The sequence below is a fragment of the Branchiostoma floridae genome, chromosome 6 (assembly GCF_000003815.2).
Source record: "Branchiostoma floridae strain S238N-H82 chromosome 6, Bfl_VNyyK, whole genome shotgun sequence".
NCBI lineage: Eukaryota > Metazoa > Chordata > Leptocardii > Amphioxiformes > Branchiostomatidae > Branchiostoma > Branchiostoma floridae.
The window spans coordinates 17,241,751-17,255,271 of NC_049984.1; the positions used below are offsets into that span (position 1 = coordinate 17,241,751).

Consider the following 13,521-nt stretch of genomic DNA (forward strand, 5'->3'; position numbering starts at 1 on the left):
AGCAAATAAGTCGAAACCAAGTAAAAAGATTTTTGAAAATAAGTCAAAAGTTTTTATAGTAAAAAGATTTTAAAAAATAAGTCGAAAGTTTTTTTATAGTAAAAAGATTTTTAAAAATAAGTGGAAACCAAGTAAAAATATTTTAAAAAATAAGTCGAAACCAAGTAAAAACATTTTTAAAAATAAGTCGAAATCAAGTAAAAACATTTTTAAAAATAAGTCGAATTTTTTTATAGTAAAAAGATTTTAGAAAATAAGTCGAAACCAAGTAAAAAGATTTTTAAAAATGAGTCGAAACCAAGTAAAAACATTTTTAAAATAAATCGGAACCAAGTAAAAAGATTTCTAAAAATAAGTCGAAAGTTTTTTTTATGGTAAAAAGATCTTTAAAAATAAGTCAAAAGTTTTTTATAGTAAAAAGATTTTTAAAAATAAGTCGAAACCAAGTAAAAAGATTTTTAAAAATAAGTCGAAAGTTTTTTTTTGTAAAAAGATTTTTAAAAATAAGTCGAAACCAAGTAAAAAGATTTTTAAAAATATGTCGAAGCCAATTAAAAATATTTTAGAAAATTAGTCGAAACCAAGTAAAAAGATTTTAAAAAATAAGTCGACAGTTTTTTTTATAGTGAAAAGATTTTAAAAAATAAGTCGAAACCAAGTAAAAAGATTTGTAAAAATAAGTCGAAACCAAGTTAAAAGATTTTTTTAAAAATATGTCGAAACCAAGTAAAAAGATTTTTGAAAATAAGTCAAAACCGAGTAAAAAGATTTTAAAAAATAAGTCGAAACCAAGTAAAAATATTTTAGAAAATTAGTCGAAACCAAGTAAAAAGATTTTGAAAAATAAGTCGAAAGTTAGTAAAAAGATTTTAGATAATGAGTCGAAACCAAGTAAAAAGATTTTTTAAAATAAGTTAAAAGTTTTTATAGTAAAAAGATTTTAAAAAATAAGTCGAAAGTTTTTTTATAGTAAAAAGATTTTTAAAAATAAGTCGAAACCAATTAGTAAGTAAAAACATTTTTTTAAAATAAGTCGAAACCAAGTAAAAACATTTTTAAAAATAAGTCGAAACCAAGTAAAAACATTTTTAAAAATAAGTCGAATTTTTTTATAGTAAAAAGATTTTAGAAAATAAGTCGAAACCAAGTAAAAAGATTTTTTAAAAATAAGTCGAAAGTGTTTTTATAGTAAAAAGATTTTAAAAAGTTAGTCGAAACCAAGTAAAAAGATTTTTAAAAAATAAGTAGAAAACATCCTGCATGAGTAACTTTGATATAAAACAGCATCCCCTAATCTTGTTCCCCTGTTTTGGATAACACAGATACATGTATATGTATACAAATTTTAAATCAAGCTGACTTCTGCTGACAAGTGGGAGGAGATGATTTTTTCTCGATCTCGATCACTAACAGTTACTTGCCCTAATCCACACCGTGAGAAAGCCACCAGGTGCAATCCGAAGAACAGTTGATTGACATTTGAATGACAGGTCGTGACTTACTCGATATTGCCCGGATTAAGCTTTAGGTGCCCCCAGAGAGACCCGGCGCGGGTCTGGGGGCACGTAGGGGTTACTATCTTTTCAACCCTGTAACGTAGGCATTTTTCATCCTACTACAACGAAACTTGGACACAACTTACAGAAGTATATGTACATAACAGCCATCAAGTTATACTTAAGGAAATAGATCTAGTCAAAGGTTTGAATGAAATTACGGCCATCACCAACAGTTACTTGACCTTTAGAAAAACGTTTTGAAATTGCATGATGCATATAAATGGAAAGATGTCATTCGAAACAAAGGAAGGTAAGAAGACTTTCGTTGGCTTTTCGTTGTCTTTGGGCTTGCTGGTATACTTAGGACTTTTGAAACAGCTCATATCACAACATCATAGGAAATGTCAAATAATCAATAAGCTAATACATATATAAGATGTGATCTTAACCGCATGGAAATTGTCCGTTTGTCACATGGACTTTCTATATTTGTCAACCTTCACAGATATAGTCTGTTTGTATACAAACTTTGTAACATGGATATTCTACATTTGTGAAACCTCGCTGAACTTGTCTGTTTCTGACATGGTTTTTCTGACAAAGTGACATTTGTCAACCCTCACTAAAGTTGTCCGTGTTTGTGACGTGGAACTTTCTTTCCTCTGCCTCCTTGTTTCAATTGTGAAAAAAAGCGACCACAAAATCAACTGACTAAACCCTGATTCAACATTTTCTAAGTTTGTCGAGATATTTACAAAAACGGACTTGTCATGCAATACGTGTTTTCCACGTATGTTTTATACATGTTATGTAGTTGTGGCTGATAGATTTAGTATATCATGCGCCAGTCCCCACCACAGCCTAAGGAATGTTTGTAGAATATGTCCAAGCTTTCGAGGTTGGTGTAATTTTTTTTTTTTTACATTTTTTTGTCAACTTGGCAGAAACGAGGTCAGGGCAGTAGGACGCTGTCAGGAGCAGGATGATCATGAAGAAGGGACGAAGAGGAGCGGATATATGAGATGAAGCGATAGGTAAATGCTCTTTACCTGTCCTTTTTGGCCGGGTTGTTAAAGGGTCTTATCATAATGATATTCAAAAAATTATTGCAACTAAGGCTTGCAGTAAAAAAAACAATTTCATCATCACGGACGCTTCTAGTTGAATCAAATGTCAAAGTTTGCGCTACCAAAGAATTATTTCTGTACGAAGCAGAAACACTGTCACAACGATCGTACAGATAATTTGAAAATGGAATATATCTTGTCGTATGCAGTGTCTGGAAAAAGTGTTTGGGTTGTCTCCAGAGGATTGCGCCCCAGATTTAGGACTTTGTGTGTAACATTAGAAGGTACGGGTATATCCTATTTTAAAACAGATATAATTCCAATTTGATAACTTCAAAAGACATGTATTATTGTATTTCTTTTCATTCTTATTACCTGTTTGAAAAAGCAGGTCTTGATTCTGGTAGGGATGTTTGTGATTCCGGACCGTTTGCGATCACGTTTGCTATGGGGATAGATATTGTGAGTCATTGTGCTACAGCGCGCATTAGAAGTTTGCAGCAGTTTTGTGGTTTGTTTAAAAAAAATATTTACACCCCTTTTTGACAGGAGTAGAGTGGTCCTAGTTTATCTGGTAATTCTAGAGCAAACCAGCTGGGCAATAAATACCCCTTTCAAGCTGGTCAATTAGGCACCACTGTGTGCAGGGGTGAATCACTATGTACACATTAGGGATATGAAGCCAGTGGCTGCACAGATCCACAACTAGGAGAAAGAGGAACTGTGACCATCCCTGTCACCTCTGTATGGAATGAATGAACCAATACATCAGTATACACATTGGGAATATGTGCCAGGTGCAGGTGTAACAATAGGAAATAAAAATGCAATGGTGAGGTTACAAGAAGGTGTAGTTTTGGATCTCACTGTTTACCATAGGTAGATATATAAGAACAATGATGGAATAATTTTGCCAAACGTCAAACCCTAACAACCTAACATGATAGTGCAAGAGTCTTTTCTTTGGCAGGTCTTTAGAAGTGTTTTTGAACGTCGATTTTAATTTTTATGTTAATTCCCTAACATGAGTTACTCACGCGCAAACCTGTTCTCGTATTTGCTGGAACAGCTAATATTACACTCTAGTTTTGTATCTGTTGTGAAGTCAGTCTATGCAAGGAGGTTTTATCAACGTCGATAAAAGCCCCTTGCTCTAATAAAATCCCACAGTTTCAAAAGTTCACAGCCTTCCTGAACACACACCTCTAAACACACAGCGGCGCGGCTTACCTAGAACAGATTACCATACAGGGCATACTGAATTACTTTAGGGCGTTGGTCTACGGTTTAATAATCAACCCTGGGTAAGCACAACAATCCTTTCACACAATACGGGCCAGTAGGTTTAGTCTCCGAGATTGAATACCACCACCAGTACTGTATCTACGTAAAACAATATGTTCTGAGTAAGTCGTAAAGGGGTTGAGTGATGACACACTTGTAAGACGACCTTTTGCCGACTGCCCCAAGCGGAAAGACGCCCGGTGACGCTTAGGTGGGTCACAGGTAAGCAGGTAGTCGACCTGGAAGTGTTTCCAGGTGAGCGAGATCTAGAAGTGGCGACAGACACAACACGTTCGACCACCGAAGGAGCCGACAACTGGCACTGCTAGTTCAAGAATGAAGATCCCCAAGCCTCCGATCGACGCAGCGTTCCTCAAGTCTTCTCTGGGGCTTCTTAAAATCTTCCAGATGGTGAGTTCATAGGCCACGGAGTTTTAGTTGTTGTCTTGACTAAGATTGGGCACCATAAGTATAGTGCTGTGAGGTAATATTGGGTCACTTCAGTTCATTGGAGCGTGGGTGTTTTAGATTCATAGAGAGTTTGACTTTTACAGTGGTGTTGTTTTTTCACACTATCACACTGAACCCCGTCCACTTGGGTATATCTTAGTTCAGCCAGACCAACAAGAATAATAGGTATTAAATAATCAGTTTATTTTACTTACGACAAGAGGTGATGCAGTTAGTCTGATAATCGTTAAATGGCGCTTTTATAGTAGCGTGTGTCATTGTGGCTACACACGGTGATGATTTCTATAAACCGGTTTCCCGGGGCCCTAAGCCAATAAAAAAAGGCAACTTCAGTTCATTGAATATGTGAGATTATATTCTGTCCTCCGTTTGTTGCTTGCAAAAGGGGAGATTTAAATAATTAATCTTTGCGGAAAGATTATAAAACAAACATCATCACGTTACTCGTATCACATGGCAGGCGTGGACAGTTGCATTATGTCGACTTGTGTCGACTTTGGCATTATGTCGACTTATAGCTCTTGGTGTACATTGTAAGTCGTAAAATTTCCATACCACATCATACCACATCGTCTGTAAATAATTCGCGTAGTTCAATACTAGTAGTGCATATCATAAGATGTCTTTTCACGTCAAATCACATCACACCATATCATATCATATCATATATCATATCATATCACATCACATCATATCACATCATTTCATATCATATCAATTCAAACCACATCATATCATTTTATATCATATCGCGATATAACGCTAGTTCACTTTTATCCGTAGGGTAACTATGATATCCGTTGTGTTTAGAAACATGATATTTAGGGATATCAAATCAACGGACGGTGGTTTCAAACTGCAATACTTTGAAAATATTGCCACCGTCCGTCGACGTGATAGTCCTAAATACCATGTTTTCATAAGTAATGGATATAGATTAACAATTGTTGTCAATAGTTTTTTATCTGTTCATTTTGCATTATGCTTGTTTATGTTTCTTTTGATTTGTAACTTGTCTATATATGTCCGCATTTACGTGTATATGTGTGTTTTACTGTTTGAATTTCGAACCCTGGAAGACTGGCTCTAAATATGGCTAAAGGGTATCGCAATAAAGGAATAAAGAAATTAAAGAACATACGAATAAAGATAAACAATAAACAATATCACATTCCCAACGCCTATTTTTTTCAGGGCTGGAGTCTGATAGCGTTCATCCTGTCTGACGTGCGGAAACATAGCGAGTGGGGCAGTATATCTGTCCGACAGGAGTGGGACGCATACGAAGCCATGTCCGCCTTCCTGTTCTTCAGCACGCTGATGCTGTGGGTCATCTTCCTCGCGTCTTGGCACGAAGTAGGGCCGCTGTCCGGCATCAACTGGTTAGGACTGGTAAGTATCGAGGTGTACCCAGAATTGAGCTGTTCAAAAATTCACTTTTCCACAAAACTACCGTAGACTAGTCTAGTCGTTGGCACCAAGTACTGTAGGAGCATCCTCAAAGGGGCTAACGTCACATTTCCAAACCGGGGCCCGGTCGGGCTGTTGTGAAAACAAAAAATAGAAATGTAAATGTAGAAATATACACAAAAATGCCCACGACTATTCTCTTTACGTCTTGTGTAGTTTGGTGTCTTTTATATCATACCTTTCGTTCCCGAAAGCTGCCCGGTTTGGAAATGTGACGTATGCCTGGCCATACAGGTTTGACACTACAGATCACTACACATTGCAGTTTTACTGTGTTGTTTATGAAAAATGTCTCTATTTCCACAGGACGTCTTCCATTCAGGGTTGGGCTGTATACTCAGCTTGATAAACTTGATACTAGCGTTCTCCATCGCTACCCAGACACATTTAGGAGAGGCGATTCCTATATTCTGTGTGGTAAGTAATCATGTCAAACATACAGTCACACCAAACCAATCAGTGTAGTCTCTCTTTTATTCATAATTACCTCCGCCAAGAAGGTTATGTTTTCGGCAACGTTCCATTGTGCGTGTGTCTGTCTGTCACCACGATAACGTTAACTCGACAATGTCTGGATAGACTTTCTTCATGTTTGGTATGTAGTAGGTAGGTATTAATGACACATCGAAATGATTAGATTTTGGACCAACTTGTCATGGTACTGCAGCGGGGGTAGTCTCATCTCGTTTTTCACAACGAATTACGGTGGATAGTCCTCTAATAAGCCAACCAACATGATTGTATGCACTGCAACTGCCTTCCAATGACGGCACTGGATCTCAAGATTCCCAATAGTAACTACGTGACGCCGTTGCTGTCAATATCATGAGGGATATCTTCATGGCAGACATGTCTCTTTGGTTGAAAACTTGACCCTATGTATCTAACGTTAACGTTAGAATAAGAGAAAACAGACATATCTTGTGTCTCACAACTTCTTACGTACCTGTTCTGACGTCTGTCCACAGATCCTGGCCGCTCTGTGCTGCTTCAAGTTCACACTGACGTCACGCCAGAGTTACAGGAAGTGGCACTCCCTCAGACCGACTCCGGTTATACCTTACCAGGACTACCAGTACTCACGGCTAGACCAGGCAGAAGAAGACTTATAGCTTTAGAAATTACATGTTAACTAAGATTGGGAGGGTACGGATGAGTGGTTGTATGAGTGAGTGAGCGCGTGAGTGAGTGAGTGAGTGTGTGAGCAAGTGAGTGAATTGGCGAGTGAGTGAATTGTCGAGTTAGTGAGAGTGAGTGAGTGAGTGAGTGAGCGAGCGAGTAAGTGGAGACATCAATTCTTGTTAGGAGCTTTTATACTTTTCCAACGTTTTTAGAAAATCGAGAAACTCCACATGTAAAATGGTACGGATTTTGTGGGCATTGTGGATAGGGTTAGGGCAGCTAGAGCGAGACGAAATTACATTGTATGTTTTTTTATCGATCTCGACTGATGTCGGATTCAGGGATCATTGCACCAAGACCATAACTCATTAGGTAAACAGAGGACTGCACAAGAAATAAGGTTAGCTAACGTTAGCATAAACTGGCGACATACCATAGCCTACTACCAATATCGTAAAATGGATGTAGAGGAGGGTACTTAAACTGAGACGAGCGATCGACGGGTTCAGTGTTTTACAGCTGAAGTTGTGTTTAAGGTATTGAGCATGACTTATAGAAAGGTTCCGCGATGATACGAATTATTAGGTACAGTGTCTTTGCAGGGAGAGGACTGCAACATACCGTGCTGACGAGAAATGAGTCACTGGCTTCCAGAACTCTTAAGTATTGTTTATCAATACGAGAAGTACAAAATACAGATCTATGTAGTCTTCCGTACAATATTTCTCAGTATTACAAAGTGCAAAGCTACAGAACGGTCACGGTGAGTCCAGCTGTCAGTTAACGGGAAGTCTAATTTAAACTATTCTATGGTACATCATTTACGTAACAAAGACTTGGCAGTTCACAAAAGTACAACTTTCTTCTTGAAATCAATAAAGATTATTTTCTACTGTCCCCGATCTTGGAGCGTCGTTCTCCTGTGCACATCTTGCATTCACACCGTCGGCCCTCGGAGGCCGGGCAGCCCTGGCGTTAACGTTGGTCTGGCTATGTCGTGGGATCGTGCGTCTACGATATATGTTAGTATCAGTGTCGTGGATAAATGCAGTCCTTCCAAGAATCACACACATGAGCATGGATAATTAAAGAAATCGACGTCCTCTCAGACACATTCTGCTATTACCATGGTCTTCAATTTGTCGGTAGACTGGCGTCTTTCACAGTTTCTTCGGCTATCCTCTTAGTCATCGTCTTCCCTTGCAAAGACCGACAGAACTAGAAGTTCTATTCGCAACAAAACAATACATGTAGTGTATAGAACTTGGTACATGTGCCATGGATTGTAATTAGTACCTATTGTTCAATAAGGAGGACAGTATAGCCTAGTATACACGGATATGCTATCACCAAGACCCTAACACGTAGAGCAGAGTTCTAGTTGTGCAGCTCACGTCTGATGCTCGCCACAGGGCAGGTGGCTGGCGAGACTGGTGTCCAAGATGGCGGTGTCCTTTTCGAAGAAAAACTTGTGCCCTTCTTCCAAGGTTACTGTAGAGAAAAGCAACAGAGCAATGTTGATAATTGATTAATCATGCAACATACAGAATCACAGAATCTGCCATGTCATTCTGAAACGTCTGGCACTTCATTCAGGTTTATTCAGTGGCTTGATTCGTTTTGGATTACGTATGAATTTGAAATGTTCCACAATACCAAGTCATTTTTATAGCCATGTTCCGATGTGGTGTTGACCAATACTGACCGCTGCTGTCCAGCTCATTCAGAGTCACATCTGGCTGTTTGGTTTGCAGGTCGACTGTCTGTCTGTCTGTCATATCTTCGATAGACTTATGGGCGCCGCCAAGAACCACTGTGCATAGAAGAGTAATTACTAGTATGACGTCAATCGGTAAGAAGAGAGAAATTCAACATACCTACATGTACTATTTACGTGTCTTACCGGGACTTGGAGAGGCTTGTCGAAGACCCTGCAGCTCCTGACGCAGAATGCCCATCTCTTGCCGCAGGTCTTTGTTCTCCTGACTCTGCCTCTCCAGCTCAGCGCACCGGTCTTTCATCCTCAGCGCGCTGTCCACGGCGTCCTCCCACCTCTCCGCGCTGAACACGCGCTGGAGACCATCCATGTCATCCTGCAGTACCGTCAACTCCTGCAAGAGGCGCTTCTCCTCGTCCTGACTGTCCCGGAGGTCGAGTCGGAGGTCGGCCAGTTCCTCGTGGACGTCGTGCAAGTGTTCCTTGACTTGTTTTTGCTACAGAACAACAACACATGTACAAAGTTACTGATGTGTTTGTTCATTAGGATAATAACGTTACATTTTCAAATTAGGAGATTCGTTGTCGAGACCTATTTTAATTGTCTAGCCATACAGATTACCATTACAACTGTGTGATTCAAAGGTTCATTTCTCTTCTTGTTATCCTTTTATTGTCCAAATGTCTCTCTGTTCCAACGAGCTATTGTAATGTTAACTTTCCAAATCCCTTATGGTATCCAAAAACCTCCACATTGATTGAAAAAAAAAAACACAACACAATCCTAGGATGATGCAGCATCACAGTGATGGCACCAGTAATATCTAATACACTTCAAGTATCCAAGTGTTCAATTTTTGCTCGTGTGCCTGTGAAATGATGAGATTTGGCGTTGTGGTCCACTTATGCCTATAAGATATAACGTTTGCAGTAAAAGCAATAGCAGAAGAAAATACAGTTTCAGTGAACTCAAGGCACAGGTGTGAAGCGATTCTGACCACAAGCAGGAAACCATTCATGGTGGTGTATTAACGTAGTTTTATACGTATGTGGTGTGTTGATGAGGTGGTGTACTAGTAACTCACACATTTCAGCTGGAAGTCCGTGAACACTTCCTCCGCAGTCTTGTTGACTTTCTGTCTCCACTTTTCTGCCCGGGCAGCGAACTTTGCCTTGCAGGTCTTTATCTTTTCCTCTAACTCCGCAACCTGCACACAGATTATGTGTTGAATGCTATTTCAGGTACATCCTACAACATAAACACTACGGATAAGCTTCATACATTTGAAGTTTCTGACTTGCCCACTAGTCTACGCCACATATACAGTTACTCAAGCAATTGGATATGATTTTAGAAACAGCCAGACATTTCAGATAACATGCAAAGTTCTATACGTAGGCCTTCTTTCCTGTTGAGGGTGGGATTATTTATATTCTCTCATATATAGCCTCTCTAACTCCTCTCTAACCTTCATCGATGTATCCACTAGTCTGTGAGACAAAAACAGTTTAGTACTGTAACGGAGCCTCTTTACATTGAGCCGCTCGGAGCGCAGTCTCATAAGACCAACCCACCTGTTCTTTGTACTCCTGTATCTCCACGTTCTGTTCGTCCAGTGCTCTCCTCATCTTGAGGATCTGGTTATCCTTCATGAGCATCCTGGCGTCCTGCCGCCGCATCTTCTTCCTCAGCTCCTCCTTCTCCTCCTCAAACTGAGCCTCCTGCTGCAGCATCTGCCGCGCCAGAGTCGCGTTCATGTTCCGCAAGGACTCGATTTCATTCTGTTTGGCGAGAGAAATAAAACTTCAGGAGAGGCTCTTTGTCATTTCCACATCTGCTGCGCCAGTGTCACGCTCATGCTCCGCAAGGACTCGATTTCATTCTGGTTGGGGAAAGAGACAAAATTTGATGAAAAGTTCATTATCATTTCCACATCTGCCGCACCAGAGTCGCGTTCATGCCCCGCAAGGACTCAATTTCATTCTGGTTGGGAAGGAGACCAAATCTCAGGAGTTCATTATCATTTCAATCATCTCAGCAACGTCTCAACTTCAAACATTTTTGAGAAAGATAAAATTTCAGGAGAGATTCACCATTATTTCCATATCTGTTGCATCAGACTTGGGTGAAATTCGTCCTCCATAATGTCTCAACATCATAATGTTTCTGAGAGAGACTACCGTGGTGTTGTTGCTTCATAGCGTCTCGTAAATATATTATTCTGCATCAGAAAAGAAATTAGACTACCTACAGCAGAGGTATGCCATGTCCACATTTACCACCGAAGAGTTGCGTTAAGTCTTCAGCAAGGTTTCGTTTTCTTTTTTTTTGTTAGGAGAACAACATTCAGAGGTTTGCCATCATTTCCGTTCATTTTTGCGTTCATGCTCCGCAAGGACTCAATTTCATTCTGGTTGGTGAAAGAGATCAACTCTTAGAAGTTCGCCATCATTTACTCATCTTCCGCGCCAGAGTCCCAGAGTCGTCTTTAGCAACATTTTCTTGAAGAGGTAAATGAAATTTCAAAAGACGTTTGCCATCATTTTCACATTTGTCACGCCACAGTCGCAGTTGGTTAACTTAAAAGCATCGTATTTCCGTTCAGTTTCCTGAACAAGGTTTCCATCGGAGAAGACTAAGTTCAAATTGTGGGGAAAAATTGAGCAAAGCAGCGCTCACCCGATATGTGTCCCTGTTTTCGACAACAGGCCGCTCCGCCCTGCTATCCGCCCGTTCTCTGAACAAACGACGAAAAGGCATCCTTATTCAGTGAAATCTTTCTTCAAAAATATAACTTGGAAAGCGCAGAAACTCCTTGAAGATCAAGCACAAGCTTAAGCAGCGATCATTACACGGCACGGTTCTGTGATTTCCGGCTGTCATGGAAACGGAGAGTGCCCGGAAGTCCATTGTACCGTTATAGAACGTTCTTCATTGATGACGCGGCCGTTCTTGGGGACGAGGGATTCGACGAACATGGTGCGGGCATTCTGGAACATGATGACGCTTGGAGGTAGTCATGAGTGCAACGAGAAACATATTTACCTGACATCGTTACCTATTACCTTGTAAAAGGCTACGAGATGATCGATTTGATGGTATTTATCAATAATGATAATACCAGATGAGTTTCTGGTGAGTTTATGTTGACATTTACAAGTAAGTAGCCATTTTCTCTTGATCAAGTACTGTTGACGGTAACGTTACCGTCCGCGTAAATATTTCCTTTGTTCAGTGGTGACGCTACAACTATGTAACGTTACTGCCCTGTCCTTGGTGCTGATTTAGCATGTACTTGACAATTGATGCTGTTTAAATGCGCATTGCTGTAACTGTAAAGGAGGAAATGTTCAGGGGGTCTAATTTCGCGGTAGCAGGAAAGTGGGGTGTTTCAGTGGTGTTTAAAGTTCTCAAAAGGGTGCGCGAACAGAAGACTCTCATGTCATCCATAAAATTAAGTTGCCTAAACTATGTTTTAGTTGCGTGAACTCGGAAGGGCAATATCTCTCTGTAGTAGTAGTGGTAGTAGTGATTGGTTTATTGATGTGTCCAGTCGGCTTTGCAGTAAGAAAACTGAATTGCGGCGATTTACAGTGAAACTAGCGCAACGTTATCAATACGACATGGCACTGTTTACGGAATTACCATATGTACAAATAGAATCTGCTTATTAAACAATTACAATCAATTATAAATTTAGATCGTTTCAGAATATCACAATTACAAGTGGTTCTCTGTTCGAACTCTGCCTGATAGCTTAAGTAATGCTTGATACATTTTGATATTGACAGCCCAGTCAACGCCGATATCAAGAAGCCGATCCTCAAGCTATGTTGGGGTTTTTAAGCGTGCTTAGGCTAAGAATCTTAGCAAGATTCCGGTTCGGCATTTCAAGTGTCCAGATATCTAAATAGTCCCTAGGAATAAGACGTAAATCATAGGCTGTCTCTATAGTTTTGGCTCTAAATTTTCCGGATATCGTTTTAGCAATGTATAATGTATTATACCTCTCCAAATGCTTGTTGTTCGAAGCGTTTTATGGAGATTTGATCGTGCGGCAAACACTTCCTCGTATTAGTGCGCGCGATAGCGGTAAAGCGTTTCGTCGCCTGATTACCCAGATCGTGCGTTGAATGTGCGTTTTGGGTGTTTCAGCGACATCGGAGAACGCGGAAAACGTATCGCATAAGTTTTCTTCCATTTTACTTCAGTATATGGAAGAAGTCTTGACCTATATTGTCATTAGTCATTATCCCAGGAAAAGTCATTTTTACCGTGTAGCGGCCTGTAAAGAATGGCCCCCAACATTAGCAATTTTTGGGGGTGAAGAGCTTACTATTTTTATGATTTCTTTTACCATAAATAACATTTCTAAAGAAAATGTTAGGGTTAGGGTTGCGGTTAGGGTTAGGGCTCAGATCTCGGCAACCAAGCACGATATTTCAAAACGGTTTGCAGATTACAAGTACCCACCCATAGACCTTTCAAATGATACCAAGTTTGGCAGCCTTCAAGATAGGTTAGGGTTAGGGCTATTTTAGGGTTAGGGTTAGGGTTGCGGTTAGGGTTAGGGCTCAGATCTCGGCAACCAAGCACGATATTTCAAAACGGTTTGCAGATTACAAGTACCCACCCATAGACCTTTCAAATGATACCAAGTTTGGCAGCCTTCAAGATAGGTTAGGGTTAGGGCTATTTTAGGGTTAGGGTTAGGGTTGCGGTTAGGGTTAGGGCTCAGATCTCGGCAACCAAGCACGATATTTCAAAACTGGTTTGCAGATTACAAGTACCCACCCATAGACCTTTCAAATGATACCAAGTTGGCAGCCTCAAGATAGGTAGGTAGGTTATTTTAGGGTTAGGGTTAGGGTTGCGGTTAGGGTTAGGGCTC

The 13,521-nt window shown here is 39.9% G+C and overlaps 2 protein-coding genes across 2 annotated transcripts; one reads left to right on the top strand and one right to left on the bottom strand.

Annotated features, from left to right (window-relative positions):
- The first annotated feature begins 3,827 nt into the window (after positions 1-3,827).
- LOC118417363 lies at positions 3,828-7,674 on the top strand. The gene is made up of 4 exons (XM_035822918.1): positions 3,828-4,261; positions 5,516-5,713; positions 6,098-6,208; positions 6,760-7,674. The coding sequence occupies exons 1-4, from the start codon at positions 4,187-4,189 to the stop codon at positions 6,901-6,903; spliced, it is 528 nt and encodes a 175-aa protein (XP_035678811.1). The 5' UTR covers positions 3,828-4,186; the 3' UTR covers positions 6,904-7,674.
- Positions 7,675-8,038: 364 nt separating this feature from the next.
- Positions 8,039-11,426, bottom strand: LOC118417357 (polyamine-modulated factor 1-binding protein 1-like). The gene is made up of 5 exons (XM_035822909.1): positions 11,310-11,426; positions 10,205-10,411; positions 9,715-9,837; positions 8,817-9,126; positions 8,039-8,404 (listed from the first exon to the last, which is right to left on the bottom strand). The coding sequence occupies exons 1-5, from the start codon at positions 11,388-11,390 to the stop codon at positions 8,304-8,306; spliced, it is 822 nt and encodes a 273-aa protein (XP_035678802.1). The 5' UTR covers positions 11,391-11,426; the 3' UTR covers positions 8,039-8,303.
- Positions 11,427-13,521: the final 2,095 nt, after the last annotated feature.